Source organism: Armigeres subalbatus, chromosome 3 (genome assembly GCF_024139115.2).
Source record: "Armigeres subalbatus isolate Guangzhou_Male chromosome 3, GZ_Asu_2, whole genome shotgun sequence".
In the NCBI taxonomy this organism is placed as follows: domain Eukaryota; kingdom Metazoa; phylum Arthropoda; class Insecta; order Diptera; family Culicidae; genus Armigeres; species Armigeres subalbatus.
In genome coordinates this window covers 370467262-370491308 of record NC_085141.1, presented here as the reverse complement: position 1 = coordinate 370491308, position 24047 = coordinate 370467262, and the positions used below count along the sequence as shown (strand labels likewise).

The 24047-nt window shown below is 42.7% G+C and overlaps 1 protein-coding gene across 5 annotated transcripts in view; it reads right to left on the bottom strand.

Annotated features, from left to right (window-relative positions):
- Positions 1-24047, bottom strand: part of LOC134226440 (insulin-like receptor) — a 271805-nt gene that overhangs the window by 218501 nt on the left and 29257 nt on the right. For all 5 annotated transcript variants that reach the window (XM_062707206.1, XM_062707207.1, XM_062707208.1 and 2 more), the window contains exon 3: positions 4911-5200. In XM_062707206.1, coding sequence (XP_062563190.1) covers positions 4911-5200 — 290 coding nt within the window. The remainder of the gene's footprint in view (positions 1-4910; positions 5201-24047) is intronic.

Sequence of the window (24047 nt, the reverse complement as noted above, 5' to 3'; positions counted from 1 at the left end):
TCTATTCCAGCTTCTGTGAAAAACTTTTTTTCGAACTTCTGGGAGACACTTTTCCAGCATCTGAGAGAAACTTTCCCATCTTTTGAGAGAAGCTTTTCTCCACTTGAGCGATGCTTTTAGAGCATTTCAGAGAAACGTTTTTGGCTTCTAGGCGAAACTGTTCCAGCTTCAGGGAGAAGCTTTTTCAGCTACATGAAAAAGCTTTTCCAGCATCAGGGAGTATTTTTTTTCGGCTTCTAGGAGAAGCTGTTTTGGTTGCTGCGAAAATCTTTTTCAACTTCTGGATAAAGCTTTTCCATCATCTGCAGAAAGCTTTTTCAACTTCTGGAAAAAGCTTTTTCAACTTCTGGAAAAAGCTTTTTCAGCTTCAGGGAGAAGGTTTTCCAGCATCATGGAGAATCTTTTTCAGATTCTAAGAGCAACTTTTCCAGCATCCGGAAGTAACTTATCCACCTTCTGAGAGAAGATTTTTTGTTTCTGGGCGATGTTTTCAAGCATTTGAGAAAAAAGTTTTTGGCTTTTAGAAGAAGCTTTTTCAGCTTCTAAGAACCTTTATTTCAGCTTCTGGGAGAAACTTTTCCAGCACCTGGGAGAAGCTTATCCATGTGTAAAAGAAGCTTTTCTGCTTCTGGGGAAGCTTTTCCACCTTCTGAAAGCTTTTCTGCTCTTGGGCGAAGCTTTTTCAGCAGTTTAGAGGAACGTTTTCGACTTCTAGGACAGCGGTTCTCAACCTGGGGTACATGTACCCCTGGGGGTACCTTCGCTGGCTCTAGGGGGTACCTCGGACAAAAATGCGTAATGGCGGACGTATTACAATTCCAATCAAAACTCATTGATATAGTTTTGATAAATGTGTATTTTTATTTCAAAAATTTATATTGTACATAACATGCAAAGCGATCAATAAATCCCAATTGAATTCTGCCTTCCACAACCAGCACAATGTATAAAGGGCTGCGGAACAAAAGATCGAACGAGCAAAACGTCGAATGAACAAAATGAATTTTTTTTCACTAATGCTCGGTTCCTTCGTTGCAAGAGGATTAGAAGCATCCTTCTACGCATCTCGGAAGCCTTCTTCCAAGCAGCTTGAAGGCCTTCTTACAAGAGGCTCGGAAGCCTCCTGGGCACTTCAGAAGCCTCCTTTCAAGTGATTAGGTTGCCTCCTTTCAAGAGACTCGGAAGCCTTTTTTCAAGAGGCTAAGAAGCCTCCTTTCAAGTGGCTAAAAAGCCTCTTTCCAAAACGCTCGGAAGCCAATTTTCGGAAGCCTCCTTTCAAGAGGCTCAAAAATCCTTTTTAAGAGGCCCAAAAGCCTCCTTTCAAGAGGCTCGGAAGCCTCCCTTTCAAGAAGCTCAAAAGACTTCTTTTGTAGAGGCTCAAATGCCTGCTTTTCTAGAGGCTCAAAAGCCTCCTTTCAAGAGGCTCGGAAGCCTATTTTGAAGAGGCTCATAAGCCTTCTTTCAAGAGGCTCAGAAGTCTTCTTTCAATAGGCTCAAAAACCTCCTTCTAGGCTCAGAAGCCTCCTTTCGAGAGGCTCGGAAGGCTCCCTTCAAGAGGCTCGGAAGCCTCATTTCAAGAGGCTCAAAAGCATCGTTTCAAGAGGCTCAAACGCCTTCTTCTAAGAGGCTCGGAAGCGTTCTTTTAAGAAGCTCGGAAGACTCCTTTCAAGAGGCTCGGAAGCCTTCTTTCAGGAGGCTCGGAAGCCTTATAAGAGGCTCGGAAACCTCCTTTCAAGAAGCTCAAAAGCCTATTTTCAAGAAACTCGGAAGCCTCCTTTCAAGAGGCTCAAAAATCCCTTTCAAGAGACTCAAAAGCATCCTTTCAAGAAGCTCAAAAGCCTCCCTCTAAGAGGCTCTAAAGTGTCCTTTCAAGAGGCTCGGAAGCCTTACGAGAGGCTCTGAAGCCTCCTTTCAATATCCTTTTAAGAGGCTCTTTTCAAGAGGCTTAGAAGCCTCCTTTTAAGAGGCTCAGGAGTCTCCTTTCAAGAGGCTCAAAAGCCTCCTTCCAAGAGGCTCCTATCAAGAGGCCCGGCAGACTCCTTTCAACATCCTTTTAAGAGGTTGGGAAGCCTTCTTCCAAAAGGCTTGGAAGCCTGCTTCCAAAAGTCTCGGAAGCCTTCCTTCGAAAGGCTCGAAAACTTTCTTCCAAAAGGCTCGGAAGACTTCTTTCAAGAAGCTCGGAAGCCTCTTTTCAAGAGGTTTAGAAGTCTTCTTTCAAGATCCTTTCAAGAGGCTCTAAAACCTCCTTCCAAGAGGCTCGGAAGGCTCCTTTCAAGAGGGTAGGAAGCCACATTTCTAGAGACTTAAAAGCATCCTTTCAAGAGGCTCAAAAGCCTTCTTCTAAGAGGCTCGGAAGCGTCCATTCAAGAGGCTCAGAAGCCTCCTCCTTTCAAAAGGCTCGGAAGGCTCCTTTCGAGAGGCTCGGAAGCCTTCTTTCAAGAGGCTCGGCAGCCTTCTTTCAAAAGTCTCGGAAGCCCCCATTCAAAAGGCTCAGAATTCTTCTTTCAAGAGGCTCAGAAGTCTACTTTCAAGTGGTTCGGAAGCATTCTTTCAAGAGGCTTGGAAGCGTCGTTTTAAGCTGCAAAGGCAGCCTCCTTTTGAGTGGCCTCTAATGCCTCTAATGCAGAGGCGCGGAAGTCTACTTCAAAAGGATTCAAAAGCTTAAAGGAGCTTCCATTCAAAGGGCTCGGTAAAAGAATCTTTTTCAACTTTTGGGAGAAGCTTTTTCAGCTTCTGTAGAAAGCTTTTTCAACTTCTGGGAGCAGCTGTTTCGGCTTCTTGGAGAAGCTTTTCCAGTTTTTACGAGAAGCTTTATTAACTTCTGGGAGAAGCATTTCTGCTCCTGGGCGAAGCTTTTCTAGCATTTGTGAGAAGCTTTTCCAGCATCTGAGATAAGCTTTTTCAGCTTCAGGAAGAAGCTTTTCCAGCTTTCAGTAGAAAAAGTTCTAACTTCTGGACAAACAGAAACTAAAAAAAATTCTTAGGATGTTCTCGAGATCTTCAAGAATCAGACTCACAAGGTTTCGTAAGAATTAATCCAAGCTTCCAACAGATGTGTTTCAGCTTCTAGCAAACGCTTATTGATCCTCAATCCATCCAGGAAAAGATTCGTCATTCAGGCTACTACCCAGCTTAGCAACAACTTAGTCTCCCTAATTAAAAGAAGCTAATATATATTTGAAGTACTTTCATGTCTGCCATTGCTTTCGATGAAAAACAAACAAAATGTTAAATCCCCATTCATGTTTGCGTTCCTGATCCACCTCTGATTAATCGGAATGTTTTACAACATTCTCTAAATGCTTTCATCACTCAAGAGTATTTCCTGCTAATGCTCTCGCTAGCTTAAAACAGTTGATCGGCTCTTCAAACAGAAGTCAACTAGAAGGGGCGCAAATGTGAGGGGACGGGCGCCGTGAGGGCTTCTCTACCATCGTTTGGCAGCAGTAAATCACCGAAAATTGCCAATAAATTTATAGAAACAAAACAAAAAATCCCGAAAAACACAAATGTCGTAAACTTCTTCTTTCTCTGGCTCTGACTGATGCGTAGTTGTTTCCGTCATCATTCGAATGGCCGAAATGTATACGTCGCAGGAAAAACGTGGATTTCTAATATGAAAAAGTACATAAAAGGGTTTAATGGAACGCTTCAAAACATTCCCAATTGACGGAATATGTTCGTTTATAAATAATTGATGATTATAAACATTATAAACAATAACAGTTTTATTTTGAGGCATTCATTATTCTGCCGGCTCGGAATAAACTCGTTCATTCTGGTGCGATGATTGTGCGTGGTGAACCTCTCTCGGGCGCTACCTGTTGCCACTTACTGCCTGCCTATTTGTCTGCCCGTCTGCAAGAGCATCTGACTATTAAAGAGGCAGCGCGCGTTGTTATGGTTGTTGATCCGTGGCCGATTTCTATTTTATTTTTTTATTTTTTACCTCTCAAAATTTAGCATCATTTTACTGCGCTTGCAGGACCGGGGGATTATCGATGCCGGATTGTTTTCATCGGTTACGGTCAATAAAGTGAACTAGCAGCCACAGCAGCAGCGGCAGGAGCTTAGATTTCATCGCATTTTGACTTTGAACGAGCTGAGCGAGGCAACGAGCGCGTCGGCGACCCCTCCCACTTGGAGATGAAGGAACAGCCCGAAATAGATTGATCGGTCTTTCCTAGCTTGATCTAGCTAATGAGGGGAAGGTTATTTCTGGATTTTTTTTCCTTCGTGGCAGCTGCCTGCCTAGGGACGAATTGCTGGAGGGTAATTTCTGGTCGCTGGATCGGGATAAGTTGCTTTCAAGGGGGAAACAAACGGAGCTGATTTACGTTGTGACAGCCGGTTTTTCTACGTAGTTGTTGTTTTCAATTTAAAGATATTACACATTTCAATCAATTCACAGATTTCTGTGAAATATCACAGATTTCTCAGCAGCGTAACTGCACGGTTATCCGTTTACAGTTTTTTAGAGAAATTTCGAAACAAAACATAAAACGTGTAAAATGGTTGCCGAATAGATCTGTTGAACAAAATTGGGTGAAGTTATCAAATGAGTTGAGTGTGCAATAAATATCATTCAATATTTTTACTTAACTCTTAATACATAGCAAGGTTTGTTTGCCGTTTGTTAGAGTGTGCTTTTTATTAGCAATAGTAAAAAATTATTAAAAATATGTTTCGTTACAAACAAACCAAACAAACCAACTGATTGAACCAGGCACAAAATCAAAATCAATATCGTCCATAACAATCAATTCCAAACAATTTAAAATGCGTATTCGAAAAGCCATGGCAGCAATTGTAGGTGCTAAATAATTCAAAACGTAATGATGACTTTAATGGCTCCATTAGGAAACGTTCATTATCCCAACCAAACAATTTCAATTTCCCATGTCACCTACCTCGATGTGCATCAGTTCGTAGACGACCATGGCGTAGTCACCGACCAGGACATCCCCCCGTATGACGGCCAAGTTCGGAAAGAGTCGCCGCAGAGTTTTTAGCCCGTTGATGCGGAACAGCAGCAGGTACTCGGTGATCTCCGTTAGCAGGGGGAAGGTATAGTTCTGGAAGTCTTCGTCCTTGTACTTGTCGATGAGGAGAATGTGCACGAAGCCCTCGACCACCACGCAGTCCTTGAGCCGGTCAAGGTGGGTCGGCGAGTTACGGACGTCGACGCTGCCGCACACGCCTGGAGACATGAAAAAAAGGAGAAAATAAATAGAATGATTAATGAAGGTTTAGACGTTGCACGCAATGACTTATTTTAGTTTGAAAGTTTTAAAGTTCAATAAAAATTAATTTATAATAGCTTGATACGCGATATTTGTTGTTATGCTCCTAAGAACTTCCCATACATCACTACAAGTTGGAATTCCAACACGAATTAGGACTTCCCAGCAATATCCGTAGCTTGTTTATTGAAAGATAGTCCCGTATCACATGCGTGGATACTACGCGGTTGTAAATCCCTACCCTGAACGTAGGCTGCCACTTGTGCTCAGCCCATCATAAATCAAAAGCTTTGCGTTCCGCTGGCACTGCACTAGAGCCGAATCCAATCCACCGACTTATGTGGACTGCAAATTTCGCAATCAGGCAATTGTGATTGGTTGGAAGGGTGGCGCCAAACGCTGCTGTAGCTGCGCTCGAGTCACGATGACGGACAGCTCCGCATACGCAGCCACAGCCATAGCAGGACGACGACGACGGCGGCGGCGGCGATGATGGCACGAAAGCCGAGACGTACTCCACACGCTGCACCTCTCAAAGTCCGAAACCAAAACAACTGTCAAACAACACGCGTACAATGGCAAATATTTTGCTTCCCGTCGTCCCACCACACAACAGCTGGGTCCGATGCTCCTCCTTCTATCTCGACGGAGGATGTTATTCGACATTAAACGTTGCCTGCCCGTCGCCGCCCGCGGCCGACTGTGGCATTCATACGGACATCCACCGATACTGTGCGACTCTCCTCGACAACTGATAAGACTTTTAAAGCAAATCTACGCTGGAGCCAGCAGATGTGGACGACGTCGTCGGAGACGTCATTCCGACCGTCGTCGCAGTTTGGGGCAGCAAACAAACAGCACCCATTATCGTTCTACACAACCGGCGGTTAGTACGCTGGGCTGTTTTGCTATGAGCAGAAGTATTTCGACATCCATCTAGGCGATTTGCATGATTCATTCATGATTGGATAGGCTTGCGACATGATTTAAACGGCCTCGACGTAGATGATAAGATTGTTAGAAGTGATGTAAACCTTGGAAATTGGAAAGCATATGAGAGGCGACCCGAGTCCTAAATAAGCCTTACGAAAATAATTTTCGAAACTCTATGGAAATTATCAATCCACCTAGCGGCGATGATGCCTTTCTCGTGCATCGTAAAATGAATTGAAAAAAAATCACATAAGAAAGGTCAAAAAATCACTTTAGGGCAGCGGTTCTCAACTTGGGGTACATGTACCCCTGGGGGTACCTTCGCTGGGTCCATGGGATACCTCGAACAAAAATGCATAATGGCGGATTTATTACAATGAATCGCCTGCTTTGAGCGTGCTTACAGCGGCACGCTAGGAGTTAATTTTCTGAAATTAGTATGGCGAAAGGAATCTAAGGTTAGATTTTTAAAAAATTAAGCACCCTTATCGAAAAAATATTTGGTAGGCGTAGTAGCGGACACCATCCTTCATAACCGGTACCAAATAGTTTTTCATGAAAAGTTCCTAATTTTGAGAAAACCCGCGTTAGATGTCTTTCGCCATATAAATTTCTGGCGGTTAACTCTTGCTGGTTATTTGCGCATATACAATAGCGCCCGGATGTTGAAGCGGCGGGAACAAAATCAGCCACTGCCAATAATTCATTTTAATCAAATTTTATTTATAATGTTTTAATAAATCTGTTTTTTTTTTCAGACTTTGTCTTGCACATAATATGCATGGCGATCAGTAATTCAGAGACTATCGAATCCTGCCCTCCACAACCAGCACAGTGGATGCAGGGCTGTGGGACAAAAAAACAAAAGGACAGGACGACGAATGAACGAATTTTAAAAATCTTCTGTGTAATCTACCTAATCGAAACAAAATGTTAAATGATATGTTAAGAATATTTGAGAAACATGAAGTTTTTTCTTCTGAATAGTTCGATTGCTTCGTTGCAAGAGAATTGGAAGCATCTTTCTACGCTTCTCAAAAGCCTCCTTGTAAGCACTTCGGAGTACTCCTTTCTAGAGGATTGGAAGCCTTCTTTCAAAAGGTTCGGAAAGGTACTTTCAAGAGGCTTCCGTTCAAGATGCCCGGAGGCCTCCTTTCAAGATGCCCGCAGGCCTCCTTTCGAGACGCCCGGAAGCCTCCTTTCAAGAGGCCCGGAAGCCTCCTTTCAAGAGGCCCGGAAGCCTCCTTTCAAGAGGCCCGGAAGCCTCCTTTCAAGAGGCCCGGAAGCCTCCTTTCAAGAAGCCCGGAAGCCTCCTTTTAAGAGGCCCGGAAGCCTCCTTTCAAGAGGCCCAGAAGCCTCCTTTCAAGAGGCCCGGAAGCCTCCTTTTAAGAGGCCCGGAAGCCTCCTTTCAAGAGGCCCGGAAGCCTCCTTTCGAGAGGCCCGGAAGCCTCCTTTCAAGAGGTCCGGAAGCCTCCTTTCAAGAGGCTCGGAAGCCTCCTTTCAAGAGGCCCGAAAGCCTCTTTTCAAGAGGCCCGGAAGCCTCCTTTCAAGGACCCGGAAGCCTCCTTTCAAGAGGCCCGGAAGCCTCCTTTCAAGAGGCCCAGAAGCCTCTTCTCTCTTTCAAGGGGCCCAGAAGCCTGAAATCTCTCTTCAAGGGGCTTGTAATTGTCTTGTCTTCTCATCTATAAAAAGAAAAATTTTCCAGGTGCTTTACATACATTTCCAGGTAAAAACAAACGTGCCATACATAGATTTTTGCAGCAAAATTATCAATCCAAACAAGTAAATATTGAGAACAAGATTTATATAAGACATCATTGGAATTCGTGTAAATTACTTAAGATTTAAAAAAAATATCTACAGGATTCCTTTGCAAATTCATCCAGAATTCGCTTCAGCCATTCAATCCGGAATTCCTTCAGGTATTCCATCGGAAATTCCTCCAAATATCCTTTCAAAAAAATCCTCCAGGTATCCTTTCAAAAATTCCACCAGGGATTCCTTCGGAAAATGCCCCGAAAATGAATTTAGAACTTTTTTAAAAGAGGAAATTCTGAGAATTACTTCGATAATTGTCCGCAGGTATTCCTTCGAAACTTCCTCCAAGATTTCTTTCAGAAATTTCTCAGGGGTTCCTTGGATTTTTTTTTGAGAAAATTCTTCGGAAATACCGAGAGATACTCAAAAATACCGAGATACTTTGGAGATTTCTTTCAAAATTTCTTCAAGAATTCCTTTACGAATTTCATGGGTAATTAATTCAAGAATTCTTTCGGAAACTTCTTTAGAAATTCCTTTGGCTTTTTGATTTTGTAATTTCTTTAGAGAAAATTTAGAAAACTTCTTATGGAATTTATGCAGAAATTTATTTGAGAATTTCTTTGGAATTTCTTCAGAACTTCTTACGAAACATCCTTCAGAAAATCATTTGAGAATTACTTTGTAAATAACTTTACGAGTTTCTTTAGAAATTCCCTGAATAATAAGTTTGGAAATACATTTGATGCAAAAGTATAAGATTGCTAATGACGCTCTAGTTCGCGTGTTCAATATCTAGTTTGCTTGTACCTAGTAGCCGATACTATAACTGTCAAACTGATGTTGGTGATAAAGCCAAACATGCACTACAACATGATAGACAAAAAACGGTCAAGTAAAGCTTATTGGAGTATATTTTTGCGAAAAAAATGTTAAGGGTACAGCGTCACTGAACACATTATGGGATTGATCCGGATATTCCTACGAAATTTCCTTTAGATTTCTTCGGAAAAACCGTCAGGAATTTCTTTGGAAATTATTTTTGGAACTTCAGGATTCCCATTCAACTATTAGCAAATTGGCAGAGGGTCAGGGTGGCCAGCAAAAATCAAACTTCAATTTCCCAATTTTTTCCCGGTTTTCTCCGGATTTTTATTTCAAGTTCCCGGTTATGATATCCTTGTTAAAATGATTAAAATTAAAAATATTATGTGGTAAAGAATTTATTTCAAATACGGTTAGATTTCCTTATTTTTTTATCAAAGACGATTGACCTATTCAAGATTGGCTTACGAGCGAATCAAATTCTTCAGCCTTTCATCGATAAGAGCGGCGTCTTTCTCAGCATCTGCCAACAATCGTGCACGTTTTGCCTCAACCTCTTTCAATAGCCGTGTTGTATCCCGTTTTCTTTGCGTTTCTCTCTCAATTTCTGTTTTCTCCGCTTGTTGCCTTTCCTGGAATGATTTGTATCTTCCATACGCATTTCTAGCGTACATAATCATCTGCTTGTTGATAGTAACATTTTTTATTCCTCCAGTCTCCATTACAAGACGCTGCGCCACAAGACTTGTTTCCATTTGTTGGACTACTAGGCATTCTTTATTGACAGAAAATCCTCTCTCCATTGTAAAGTTACCATGACTGAGAATAAAAAGCTTTTTGACGAAGAGCGGAAAGTTCGGCAATTTCACAGGGGAGCTTTCAATCGTATCCACCCAAAACTTATCAAATCGCGTATCGTGTCTTCGATAATTCGCAGCTGTCGTTGATAGCCCCGAGAGTCTAGAAAAATCCTGCTTCACTTTGCCTGCTACAGTACCCGAAAGGTGATTTTTCGCAACTAGATGTTCAAGGCAGATGTCCAGACGCTTTTCGCAAACATCAGGTGATTGCTTGAAACACAACGGATTGAGGCATGACATATACGTAGTCAAAGGATAACCGAGTGGAGAACGCTCGATTATTTTTTCGATGAATCCTTTAAAAAATGCTCTACAATCATTCCGAAATTGCACAAATCTCTGTTCTGGAATGTTTCCCTTGCTCTTATTTTCAAGTGACTTTAATGCAGCCACCCATCTGCCCTTCATCGCTTCCGGTTTCAAGGCTTTGTTCATCGTGATTCTGAGAAGCTTTGTAAGGTCATCGTACAGAAAAGCGGCCATCGGAGCTTCAGACTGGAAACTCTTGAGAAATGGCTCTAGACTTCCAGCTGCAGCGATGAAAAACTTAAGCTTGGCCTCAAAGAATGTATCAGCAATGGCCTCTGCAACTGTCTCGAACACTTTCGATTTCATTACAGCCGGAAAGCTTCGCTTGAAATCTGGATTCAATTTTTTGACCTTTTTCTCGCTTTGTGTGTTAATAGCCAGCACAGCCAGTTTGTGTTTTAACAGCCAAATAATTCCATTGCTCTGTTTGTAACCGTTTGGTTCTCCACCCATCTTACTGAACAAAACTTGAACGGGAACACGGTTGACCCGGTAACAGCCGTAAGTTCTGCACGTCGCAATGGCAAGTTTTTAAACAAATTATAGAGCGAAATCAAAAAATTGTCGACTTGTCAATCAGTTTTTTCATCCCATTCAAAAAAGCATTGTGTGTGACGTGTAAGCAGCAGCTCCCTATATTCAGTAAGCTGAAATTCGGACGTCGCTTTTTTTCTTTTCATTTCTTTGTTGAAGTACTCTTGTACAGCTAGGTTCACGTTTGGCCCATCCATGAAAATCTGGATTACTTTTTCGATCAAGCGAGGGTTGGACGAAAAACAATCTTTCAATCCATTCAAAAGATCTTGCGCTCGCGTAGATGTCAAGAACACAGGTCCCAGATATCTGCTCGTGACACTCTGAGTTTCTTGGTTCCAAAACCGAATGCCTACGTCGAGTTGCTGACGTTGAGCAACTTTATTGAGCGTTTCGTCGAAACCAAGAACAAACTCAGAAGTTTTCTCTATCATATTGAGTAAATTCCAGGGATTGCAGAAATCGCTCTCAATAGATAACGAACAACGATAAAAGAGAGGCAAAAACCTCTTCGAATCATTATTATTTATTTTTATTATTTATTCAGACTAAGACCGAAGTGGCCTGTGCGGTATATAAGAGTCTTCTCCATTCGGCTCGGTCCATGGCTACACGTCGCCAACCACGCAGTCTACGGAGGGTCCGCAAGTCATCTTCCACCTGATCGATCCACCTTGCCCGCTGCGCACCTCGCCTTCTTGTACCCGTCGGTACCATTTTCACCGGGTTATTGTCCGACATTCTGGCTACGTGCCCGGCCCACCGCAGTGGTCCGATTTTCGCGGTGTGAACGATGGATGGTTCTCCCAGCAGCTGATGCAACTCGTGGTTCATTCGCCTCCTCCACGTACCGTCCGCCATCTGCACCCCACCATAGATGGTACGCAGCACTTTCCTTTCGAAAACTCCGAGTGCGCGTTGGTCCTCCACGAGCATCGTCCAGGTCTCGTGTCCGTAGAGGACTACCGGTCTAATGAGCGTTTTGTAGATTGTCAGTTTGGTACGGCGGCGAACTCTATTCGATCGGAGCGTCCAAAGTATGTACGATTTCCAGCCACTATGCGTCTCCGAATTTCTCTGCTGGTATCATTTTCGGCAGTCACCAGTGAGCCCAAGTACACAAATTCTTCTACCACCTCGATTTCGTCACCACCGTTTTTACAGTTTATTTTTATTTATTTATTTATTTTAAGGTACACCGGGGCAAGTTGAAATGCGGGGTAAGTTGAAACGGAAGCTGTAATTTGGATCGGAAATGACCCAATGCCCTGATTATTTTTTACAACAAACTACTCCCCTGAACGCACCTTCTGACTGCCATTCCCGGAAGATTGCAGCTACAAAAACGAGCAATGGGTAATGTTTTCAACATAACCGCGAGTAGACGTAGGACTTGTATAAACGTAGCGTATTTACATTTAACTTCTATTTCTTGTATCAATGGAGTTTGATTATAGTATTGATATTGTAAACGACAACTTCCATGCTGTGTAGAATTATTAGCAATTTGTTTATTCAAAACTTCTGGAAATAAAACTAATAATTAAATACATAATTAGAATTGCTTTGTTTCTAACTTTTAAGCCCTTATTTACTCAAGCAAATGTAGGGCATTTATATATTTCTTATTGATGATAGTATTTGAAGTTTAAAAATTCTATTTATAAAATTTTTCAACTTGGGCGAAATGTGCTATTTTGGGGGAACTATCCCGTTTTCCAAACAAAGAAATACAGCACAAATGTCGTTGCTTCTTTTTGCTAACATGCGTGCTTACTGCTGAAAAAAATCACAACAATAAGAAACAAGTCAAGGAGCAGTAACCCTACTAAAATAGAGGAGGTAATGCTAATACATCAACGAAAAATTATTCAATGTTTTGATTCCAAACTTCGAGTCTACGTCAAATTTAATAATACAATTTCTCAGAAAATGAAAAACAAAGAATAAGATAAGTTTTTAAATATTCTTCTGGAAATTATTTTTTGCGGACTTTTTTAAAAGATTTACATGTAATACAGCGAAATTTTCTAATCTAAAATGGATATTAACACTATTGCTGATTGTGCATCTTTATTTGCTAATGCCTTCTGCAAATAAATGAAAGTAATTATTTGATTCAAATTTTTATTTTCATCAGTGTAGTTGATTTTTTTTTGCAGAGTAATCAGAACTGTTAATAGTATAACCATGTTTTAATGCACATGTCGTTTAGTACCAAGTCCAATTACAACTTAACATATGGTCAGTCATATGACATGACTCGTACCCATCCCGGGATCATGTGGATTATGAAACCAATAACTTTTCGTGGATGAGCAGACCAAATCTCTCTAATTTTCTTCTTCTCCATCCACCACCGCTGCCCTCGCTGCCTCAGCCGTCATCGGCCTCTAGCCGAGAGCTCTGAGCGATGCGATGGGCGATTGCATCCATCGCAACCGACACCACTGCATCCGACCATCATCAAGCACAGAATGACACAAAAATGCGCCCACTTCTTTCATGCATATTCGCAGACCCACCGGCAGTTCTACCGCTGGTGACTGCATGCAGTCGCTGTGTAGGTAAACAGTGAACGAACGAACGAAACAAAAAATGAGCGAGCAAAAAGCACGTCAGTACGCGCTGCTGTCACAAATTGTAATGACTCGCACACGGTAGTAGTAGTAGTAAAATTCTTCTTTATTGTTTCATTTTCTGTTCTACAATTATTTTTTACATGTACACAGAAGAAATAAACTACCCAATAGTGAGTTTAATTCACCCAACCTCGAACATCCGTACGGGAAGCCAAAATTGAGTAAGTAGGGTCGAAGTAGTTTGCCTTTACTCCCATGTTAAAAAAGTACCCAACGGAAAATTTATTGACCAAAATTTAAGTTTAATTTACTCAATTTCGACCTCAGGTAATAAAACTCAAAATTGGGTTCCCGTATTGAACTGGCGTCGTTGGATTGTTTGGCTCTTTTGTTTTTGACAACAAAAGAAAGAGTGGATGAAAGAGAAGAGAAAAAATAACTCAAAAGTAAGTTTAAAAATACTCCATTTTGGGTACTTTTTTTCTTCCGTGTACAGTGCTCGGCCGGCGTGGCCCTCCAACTTCAATTTTAAATTTTTATGTTTACATTGTTATTTAAGTGTTAATATGATATATCATGACGGCCTTTAGGAGGCGCTGGTGTGTTTTTTTAAATTTGATAACCTAACTACTATGTACACTAATATTTACAATAAGAAATTTGATAACCTAGATTGGAACTAGCGCCCTAATTGGAGCCTGATCCGAATGCAAGCAACGGACCCTAAACTTTTCTTTACACTCACCAAAAGCGTTCATGTAAGGTTTTTATTCCGGCCAGACGATGGACCTCGGATGTTCTTGTCCTGGGAGGGTGTTGAGGATCATCCTCAGAATTTGTTTTGGACCCGTTGAAGTTTGAGGTGGTGGGTTTTAGCGCAGCTCTCCCAGACCGGCATGCCATATTCGATCACAGGAGGATGATTTGCTTGTAGACAGCAAGCTTATTTTTCAGGGACAATGACGACCGGCGGTTGATCAAAGGGTACAGTAGTTTCAACAAGACGTTACACTTTGTCACCGTTTTGTCAACCTGTTGCCTGAATATAAGCTTGCTGTCGAGGGTCAAGCCAAGGTAGCCGGCCTCATTGGCCCATTCCACGGTCGTGCCATTGAGGATGATTTTACAGTCCCCAGGCGGAACAAGTTTAGGGGATTTGGAGTGGGGGAAAATGATGACCTGGGTCTTCGCCGCGTTGATACAGATCTTCCAGCTGGTGAGGTACTCTGTCAGGGCATCCAGGCCTCGTTGGAGTTTTGCCACTAGCGCTCTGATCACTCTACCGTTGTAGACGATGGATGTGTCATCTGCGAACAGAGACAGAATGCCGCCTTCTGGAGGTTCTGGCATGTCGGAGGTGAACAGATTGAAAAGCAGGGGCCTGAGGATATTGCCCTGGGGAACGCCTGCGACGATGTTGCCAGGTGCATTGGAACTCGCTCCGCTGATTGGAGACCCGGAATGTCCTTGCCGACAGGTAATTGTTGATGATTTTCACCAGGTAGCTGGGAAGATTGTAGCGTTGTAGTTTGTACACCAGGCCATCATGCCATACATTGTCAAATGCCTTCTCGACATCGAGTAAGGCCATGGCGGATGTTTTCGAGACAAATTTGTTCCGTCTGAGGACGTTGGTAACTCGGGTCAGTTGGTGTACAGTTGACCGACCGCGTCGGAAACCAAACTGTTCCTCGAGCAAGATGTTGAGATTTTCGGCAGACTCAAGTAACCGGTGATGAGTAGCTTTTTCGAATAGCTTGGATAACCCTGAGAGAAGGCTGATGGGTCGATAACTTTTGGGAGAGGAAGGATCCTTCCCAGGCTTCCGGATGGGGATGACTTTCGCTGACTTCCAGGACGATGGGAAGTAGCTGAGCCGGAGACACTGATTAAAGATCAGTGAGAGGTGCTCAAAGAACGGAGCACTCATGTGTTTGAGCTCGAGATTCAGGATGCTGTCGAAGCCTGGGGCCTTCATGTTCTTCGACGATTTGATATAGGCCGTCAATTCGCCAGCTGAGATCTCCAACTCCTCCGAGAAGTCGTTGGGAATCAAATGGATGTTGTTTGCATGCTCGTTGACGGCTGCTTCGTGAGGACTGGTGATGTTCTGCCAAGATTGTGTGAGCTGACGAAGTGACGACCTATTTCAGCGACCTTCTCTGCAGGAGTTATCAAGCGATCCTTCGAGCCATTATTGTCTAGTGGGATCAAAGGTGGAATGGGCCGAGGCTTGGATTTTAGAATTTTGGTCATTTTCCAGAACGGCTTAGCATAATCTGGGAGAGTGCGGATCTTATTCGAGAAGTCGTTATTTTTGAGGTCCACCATTCTGGCCTTGATAATTTTTGTGATTCGATTGCAGCGTGCCTTAAGCTCAGGCAGTCCAGTACGCTGAAACTGCCTGCGAGTGACATTCCGCAATCGAATCAAATCTTTGGTGAGTGTATCGATGTTTAAGGAGTTGCTTACCTGCCGAGTCGTCGGTACGTGTTGCTCTCGGGCCGCCGTGATCGCCTCCTCGATAGCGCACAGCTGGCGGTCGATACTTTCCGGCGTCTCCGGACGCACCTCGTAGTCAACGGTGTTATCGACGCACTGCTGGAAACGCTGCCAGTTCACTCGGTGGTAGTTCCGCCGTAACTGCTGGTGCCGATTGACCGAGGAGCCCAGTTCCGCCACCACCGGATAGTGATCCGAACTGAGCTCCTGGTATACAACCGGCTGCGAGACGTGGTCACTCAGGTTTGTTACGTAGAGGTCGAGCGTTGCGTGGGCACCGGACCGACTCAGCCGAGTGGGGAATCCGGGCTCAGGATCGTGTAGTGGCCTTCCTCCATGTCGTTGCTCCAGATGGTGCCGTTTCGATTGCCGCGACTGTTGCCCCAGGCTTGATGTTTGGCATTCAAGTCGCCGGCAATGATATACTGGCCTTGCCTCCGCGTCAGCTTGACGATGTCCTCCGAAGGGCAGCCGATGATCCATCGCCGGCTTTGGCTTGCGTTGGACAGTACGCCGCGATGAGCGCGATTGTGCCGACCGAAGTGGTGATTTCGACACCGATGGCCTCGATGACACTGAGCTGGAAGCTTGGAAGCAGACGACAGTTGATGTTGTAGCGAAGAGCGATGGCCACACCACCTCCCCTGGTTGGCCGGTCGAGTCGCACGATGCGGAAGTCCGGGATGTTGATGTTCACCTCCGGTTTTAGGTGCGTTTCGGTGATGAACGCCACGTCTATTTCCTTCTCCTCAAGGAAATCCTTCAGCTCGATTGTTTTGCTCTTTAGCGAGCAAGCGTTCCAGTTGACCAGGCCCACCCTAGCAGCCATTTTCAATGATGAACATGCCAAGTGTGAAGACCTGGTCGAATCGGGTTTTGCAGCCGTGCAGTCGAGTGGCGAGCTGCGCGAAGATCGGCATCAGTTGCTCCGGAGTGTACAGCGGGGCAGATTCTTCCGGTGGGACGGCTTCGTTCTCCGACTGCCGACGGAACCCAGGAGGAGGAAGCGGGGCCATTCGCTGGTGGATGGTGCCGACGATGCTGGAGCTTGGACCGATGCAGCTGCCGCTGCCAGTCGCTTGTGCGGCTGTAGCGGTGGGAGTATTGGAATCACACGACGGGGAGCCGGGATAGCTGGAAAGTTCACCTCGTTGATTACAGGAACACGGTTCTTCTTCGGCATGATCCTGGTGGAAGCCTTCTTCCGGATTTCCAGGAACTCGGCTCGCTTTGGGCAGCCCTTTGTGGTGGCCCGATGTTTGTCGCCACAGTTGGCGCACTTGGGATCGGCCACCTCCATTTTGTCGCACTCGTCAGTCGGATGGGGTTCGCCACACTTGTTGCAGCGCGGCTTCATGCTGCAGTTCCTGGTGCCGTGCCCGAAATTGAAGCAGTTGGTGCATTGCGTGACATCGCGGTGCACTGGCCGATATCGCTCCCAGTCAACGACGGTGTAATTTATAACGCCAACCAGCTTCAGGTCCTTCCAGGTAGTGGAGCCGTGCTCCAGATGGATCAGGTAAAGCTGGTCGCGATATTTCCTCGCCTTGTCGTGACGAGCAATCTTGTGGACGGCTACTGGCTTCAGTCCGCAACTTTCAAGCTCTGCTTGGAGCTCTTCCTCCTTCATGTCGTGAAGTCCTCGCAGCAAAGCCTTGAGCGGCTTCGTGCCGGGATGGTCATGAGTGTAGTACTCATACTTGTGGACCTCGAGGAACTCCACGACGGATTGATGATGGTCCCTGTTGGCCGGCATCACTTTCACGCCCTCGCTGCAGAGCCGAAAAGTACATTTCAGCCCCTTAGCGATCAGCTGACGAATTTTTGGGCGTAAATCCGGCGGATCGCCCTTCACAAACACGGGCGGGCACTTCTCCTTCCGCTCCGGTTGCACCTGCGGCAGCTGCGATTGCTGCTTCTTCCTCTTTTTCGGCGGATTGCCGGCGTCATCAAGCGGCAACGGCGAGAACACGTTGCTCTGCAAAAGCTGCTTGGAGGGGTTACCCGCGCCTCCAAGAGCAGTGCGCTTAGGCACTTTTCCAGCGACCGAATCGGCCACCGAGTCTCCCATGACGGGTCCGGAGAAAATAACGCCAACGCGACAAGCGAAAACGTAAACAGCGAAAGAACGAGAAAAAACACTTCGAAAAAATGCGCGAGCAAAAAACACGTCCGTACGTGTTGCTGTCTCGAACTGGGATGACTCGCACACGGCAGGCACTGCTTCTTTTATACACAAAGAAAATCTTCCGGTAGACCCGACGGCCCGTGACATACCGCATTCTGATGTCTGTGTTAGGAATGCAAGGGATTGGTTACATATGAAATTTTTACTGGCTTTGACAAGAATTGAAATTTTCAATAGCTTATCGTTAATAATCTTAAGTTTCAATGAAATAGGCAAAATGGTGGAGAGTGTCTGAGTCGATTGATATATAAATCTTAAAAATCCATCGAAAGATAAAGGCGCTAGTAACGTTCAAAATCTTCCCTTCCAGCGTAACGCTCTGGATTTCCAAAAATCTAAATGACACCCAGTATAGTAAAGAAAGACGTAAGTCCTACGTCAAAACGCAATTCCTGCCTATGTTTATTTTTCGTCCTTTGCAAAATTTTAACCTACTTTTTGACGTGCCAATAAAACAGGTCTCAAAATGATGTTTGGAAGAGTGCTTTCCTTAAATTTTCACGGTAGGTAATCATTCAAGGTTGAACAAACATAATGATTATGAAAAATCGATGGTAGGTCCGTTTTAATTTTTGTATTTCGGTCGTTTGAAATTGCTCCGCAATTTAAACCCATCGGGGCAAATAGAAATGTGTCGTGCGGGGCAAGTTGAAACAACGATTCAAAACGTCTCCCTCGCAATTTTTTTCCAAAATTCAGATACTTGATTTTTGATTTTTGTTGTTTTAATTTTTAAGCCTACTTTCCATTTCAGTGCTTACTATAAGCACTGAAATGGAAAGTAGGCTTAAAAATTAAAACAACAAAAATCAAAAACAAGTCGCCACCCACCAAACGCGGAGTTTCTGCCGCCATTGTTCTACGGGTAGAGCATAATTGCACCAGAGGTAACTGTTTTTTAATTGCTAATTGCTAATCATTACATAAGATAAGTGGACTACAAATCGAAGGGATCGCTTTTCAAGGTGCGTATTGAACTATTTACAATGGTAGTTTGTTTAATCAGTCTGCTTCAATTTAGATATTTAGTTTAAAAATAGCTGTACGGATTATGATCCATGCGCGGTGGACGGATTTCGATTCAGGAGTAGTTGATTTAATTCATAATATTCTCATGTTTTTCGTAGTTTTTATGTGTAAATGTGAAACACTTCAAAAGTAGAAGCCTTCATGTTCCATTGTCAACGATAAACGTTTCATTTGCATTCGATTTCTATAGTCTAGTCTAGAGTACGGATTCCGATGTCCCACGGTATATATTGATATGAGACAATTGAATGGACCATATTTAAGTCTATTTTTTGAATAAAAGAATATCATTATCTGAAATGTGACTTTTATGCGAGTAAATATCAAGATGAGGCGATTTGGTTTTAAATTTTTTAGAACAAAGCCTACTATGTTATCAGTTTTTCTTAAACAGGAGACAATTTTAGGCTAGTTTCTAGAAAAAAAATTAAAATCATCAAAAAATTACATGGGACTCTTATGCGAATTTAGTCACCTTTACAACCTCGTGCATCTTGAGTCTCACTGAGTACATATATTGTGATTTTAATACGGAGAAAATAGCTTATCTCTGTATGTAGCGCAGTGTTTCAACTTGCCCCGATACGCAAACGGATTCAAAATTTATTAAAAAGCGATTTTTTATAGCACTTCAAAGATCAACTTTGAAAAAACCGTTTCAACTTGCCCCGGTGTACCTTAGTAAAAAATAATTGAAGTGTCAAATATTTTATTTTTTGTTAGAATTTCCCCGCGTGCTGCGTCTGGTTGGCTAGCCACCGGACAGACAAACAGGACTATTATATATAGTAGGTATAGTATATTAAATAATTAAATAATGTTTCGAATTTGTGCGTTCCATAATAGCATCTTGGTAGCATTCTCATATGTTACGTTCATCAAGCGCAATCTCAACCGCAATTCATTTTAACTTTAAAAAAATACCCAAACTATTCTTCGATCAATCAACCTAGTCTGTCGAAAATTCGCTAAGGAATAACAAAAAATGCCACGATCCCACTCACTCCGTATTAACAAAAAAAACGCGTTGGAGTCCTTCTCGCTCCGCAATTACAAAAAAAAACTGCAGTGTCTTGAGGTTGTCCAGTATAACAAAAACTCAAAGGTGCAGCCCAATTGGGTTGTACGCAAAGGTGACGTTGAACTATGCAGCTGTATGTAATGTACAGGTTTTCCACTTTTTTGTTCGATGAGACCAAAGCAAGCGTTTTTCAAGCCCAGAGTGAACCTGTTTTCGTAGTTTTTCCCGTGCTACTTTTGAACTTATTTTCCTACATTATAACACCAAAACACGATGCAAAACATCCGATTTGTTGACATTTAATTGGTTTTAGAAAGGTTTACATTGAAATGATAATTTTGTGTTTATTAACAATCAATGAATCGCTTGCTTTGAGCATAATTACAGCGGCACACTATGAGTTAACTTTCTGAAATCAGTATGGCGAAAGGCATCTAAGGTTCGATTTCTCCCAATTAGGCACCTTAATCGAAAAAATATTTGGTAGGCGTAGTAACGGACACCATCCTTCATAACCGGTACCAAATAGTTTTTCATGAAAGTTCCTAATTTTGAGAAATCCCGCGTTAGATGTTTTTCGCCATACAAATTTCTGACGGTTAACTCAGGTTGGCTATTTGCTCATATACGATAGCGCCTGGATGTGGGAGCGGCGGGTAGAAAATCAGCCACTGCCAATGATTCATTCCAAAATTTGGAAAGTTATCGCCGATGACAATTTGCCTACTTTACATACCTGAAAAGTTATCAAATGATAATTCTAATATTTTTTGTGTGAGAATGATTCAGCACAACCCTGGCTGTTAGTGTTCAACTGTAACCATCACAGACGCAAGCTGGAACAGAGACAAAACACCCGCCACTAAGCCAAAACTAACCTTTATCGTACATTTTGGGCCCCCACAAACTGTCGGCAATGGCGGACAGAGAAAGCTTTCAATTAATAACTTGGAAGGAATGCTTATAGATTACTAAGTTGAAAAGCAGTTCCAGTTGGAGTGTAGTGCTATGGAAGAAGAAGCTTGCAATACACTTACGAGATTGACTGATTCACCGAAACCGATTGCTAAACTGTTAGCAAGTTTTCAATAGTAAATATTATCAACACGCTGGAGTCGTTTTTTACGCGGAGGATATGGGCCGCGTCAATCAAAACAACGTAAAAAATCGCGTCAATCCCAAAATATGTCTGAATGAACCGTCGAAATCCCGAAATTCGAGTGAAAAAAACAATTGCATAAAAAGTGATTTGTGTAAAAAAAACGACTTAAGTGTACATCGGGTATGAAGCATTGACTTTTTTTGTTCGAATAGTCAAAGAAAATTGAAAACCCATCCAGAAAAGGCTGAGATATTAACAATCAAATTCTATCATATTTTCGTGGCGTTCTTCTATTTGTTGCAATCGTAAAGTGTACCCCAATATAGAAAAGACAGACGGACTCTTCGGAGTCCCACTAGCTCCGAAATACCAAAATATGCATCGAATTCCTACTCGCTACTGCATTAAAAAAGATGCCTCGGAAGAACAAAAGAGTCTCGCTTCGGAATAACAAAAACTCATTGGAGTCCCTCTTGCTCCGAAATTACAGTCCTTCTCTCTCTTTAGAATGATGAAATCTTGTTAGAGTCCCTACCGCTCCGGATTAACAAATACTCGCCGAAGGAGATGGACTTATATGGTTCCGGAATAATAAAAAAAATCGCCGGAGTCCCGTTCGCTCCGGAATTACAAAAGATGCCTCTTAGTCCTTCTATGGAAAAAAGATGCTCTGGAATCACAAAAGAATGTCTCAGAATCCATCTCGCTCAGAAATTTAAACAAAAAAAAACTCGTCAAAATTTCGTTCGCTACGGAATTTTTTTTTTTTTTGTTCGGGATGAACCACTGCGTCCATTTCATTGAACTTTTGTAGTATACCCGTGTCATTTGTTTAGTGCATGTCTTTCTGCTCCATTTCTATTGAGAAGAAATGAAGTAGTCGTTTTCTATTCAGATATTTTCTCAAGCTTAATGTAAGGCCTCTTTAGATTAAGGTACCGCTATTTATACCCTTCCAGAAACGGCTTATACCAACTCTCAAAGGCGCGCCCCTCAATCAGTTTCGGCTCAACAATAAGTGGGATAATACTGATTTTGATCATGCATCGGTACTGAAGTTCAAACATATTTTTGCTTCTTCTAATGAGTTCTGAATTCGGTTTTGTACAGAGATCTGATTTCATTGCGTTTGGCATTTTTGAATCTCACAGAGCTCTAATCAGTCAGAGGGTTCAGCAGATCCACCAAATTCGTATCCGCTTCTTTCCTAATTAATCAGCGCTCTGGAGCTTTGAGATTCATGTCATCGGCTTTAAAACCAGCCTACGATTGTGTTACGTTTTTATAATTTACTCCATTGACTCCATCCAAAAGTGGCAAAAGGTGGGTCATCTAAAAGCAGATTATAGTCGTTCCATACTCTTCCGACCATCACTCATAAGTATTAACAAGAATAGTAAGAACTAGAGCACAGTGTGGTAGATCTTTCTCCGTAATGCACCACGAAAAAAGGTGTCTACCCAGCATTACAGGCTCCGTTAACTGCCTGGCTAATTGTTTCACCCCCCAGGCCATTCATCCCCTCGGCACGGGTCGCCTGACACCTTGGGATTCGGGGTTAGGGACGCCATATTGTCAGTTTCAGTGTTTAACCGAGCCTGGCGATATGACCGGATTTACACCGTTACGCACTACTTCAGAGTATCCATATCCCAGCGTAACGGGACACAGCTCTAGTATTACAAATACCTCAGACTTTTTCAAGCTCCGAAATAACGAAAAAAAAATCGTCGAAGATCCTCTTGCTCCGGTATTACAAAAGATACCTCGGAGTCCATCTTGCTCCGGAATAACAAACACACTTGTTGGAGTCTCTCTCGATCCGGAATCGCAAAATATGCCTCGGCTCGGAGTCCTTCTCGCTCTGGAATCACACAAAAATTCCTCGGAATCCATCTCGCTCCAGAATAACAAAAAAACTCGTCAAGGCACCTTTCGCTTCGAAATTACAAATAATATTTCGGAGTCCTTCTGTCTCTGGCATTACAAAAACTCGTCAGAGTCCATTTCGCTCCGGAATAACAAAAACTCGTCGGAGTCCCTCTCGTTCCTTATTTACATAATATGCCTCGGAGTCCCTCTCGCTCCGGAATTACAAAAGGCGCCTCGGAGTCCTTCTCGCTCCGAAATAACAAAAACTCGTAGGAGTCCCTCTCGCTCCGGAATTACAAAAGACGCCTCGGAGTGCTTCTCGCTCCGGTATAAAAAATGGCGTCGGAATCCTTCTCGTTCCAGAATTACAAAAGATGCCTCGAAGTCCTTATATAAAAAATGTCTCGGAGTCCATCTCGCTCCGGAATAACAAAAAAAAATTAATCCATTTCTTCGCAGATGCCTGAAATGCCTTGGCGCCTTTGTCGCTTCAGAAAACAAAAAAAAGGTTGGTTCATAACCCAACTAAAAAGCAATTATATTGCAAAATGCAAATGCAAATGAAAAATGCAACTCGACTTCTAAATCGACTAAGTCGAGTCAAGTACGAGACACTGAGGACGACCTTATTGTTGAGGTCGAAATACGTATCTGTCAAGGTACAATTAAGTGGTGGAATTAAATGGGATTGTACAAACTCGTCTTATGACAAGCGAAGACATTCCACTAAAAATCTCAAAATAATTTTCTTACCATAAATTTTATCAAAAACTTATTTAGGAAAACATTTACAAAATACTCAGAAGGAACCCTTTGGAAATATTCTTTCAAAAATTTGAGGATTATATCTGGAAATCCTCCGGTGACTTAGAAAATTCTGTTCTTTCGGAAATTTCCTCCGGGAAATCTATCAAAATTTCTAGGAATATCCTAATATTTTTTTAAAGGGGTTTCCGAAAAAAATCCTAAAGAAATTGCAGGAAAAAATCCAGAAGAATTCATCCGGAAATTCCTTTTAAAATGCCTTCAAAAGCTCAATCGAAAATTCTTTTCGGAATTCTGTCGAAATTTCTTTTAGGAATTCCTTAAATTCCTGTAGGAGTTCTTCTGATTTTATTTTAATGTTTGCTTCAGAAATTCCTTTCGGAGTTATTTTGAAAATTTTTTTAGGAATGCCGTCGAAACAAATTTCAGTTAATTCTAAATTACTTGCCACAGGGAATGTGTTTCAAAAGGAATTCCTGAAGAAATTTTAGAAAGATTTTCTAAAAGAATATACGAAAGAATTC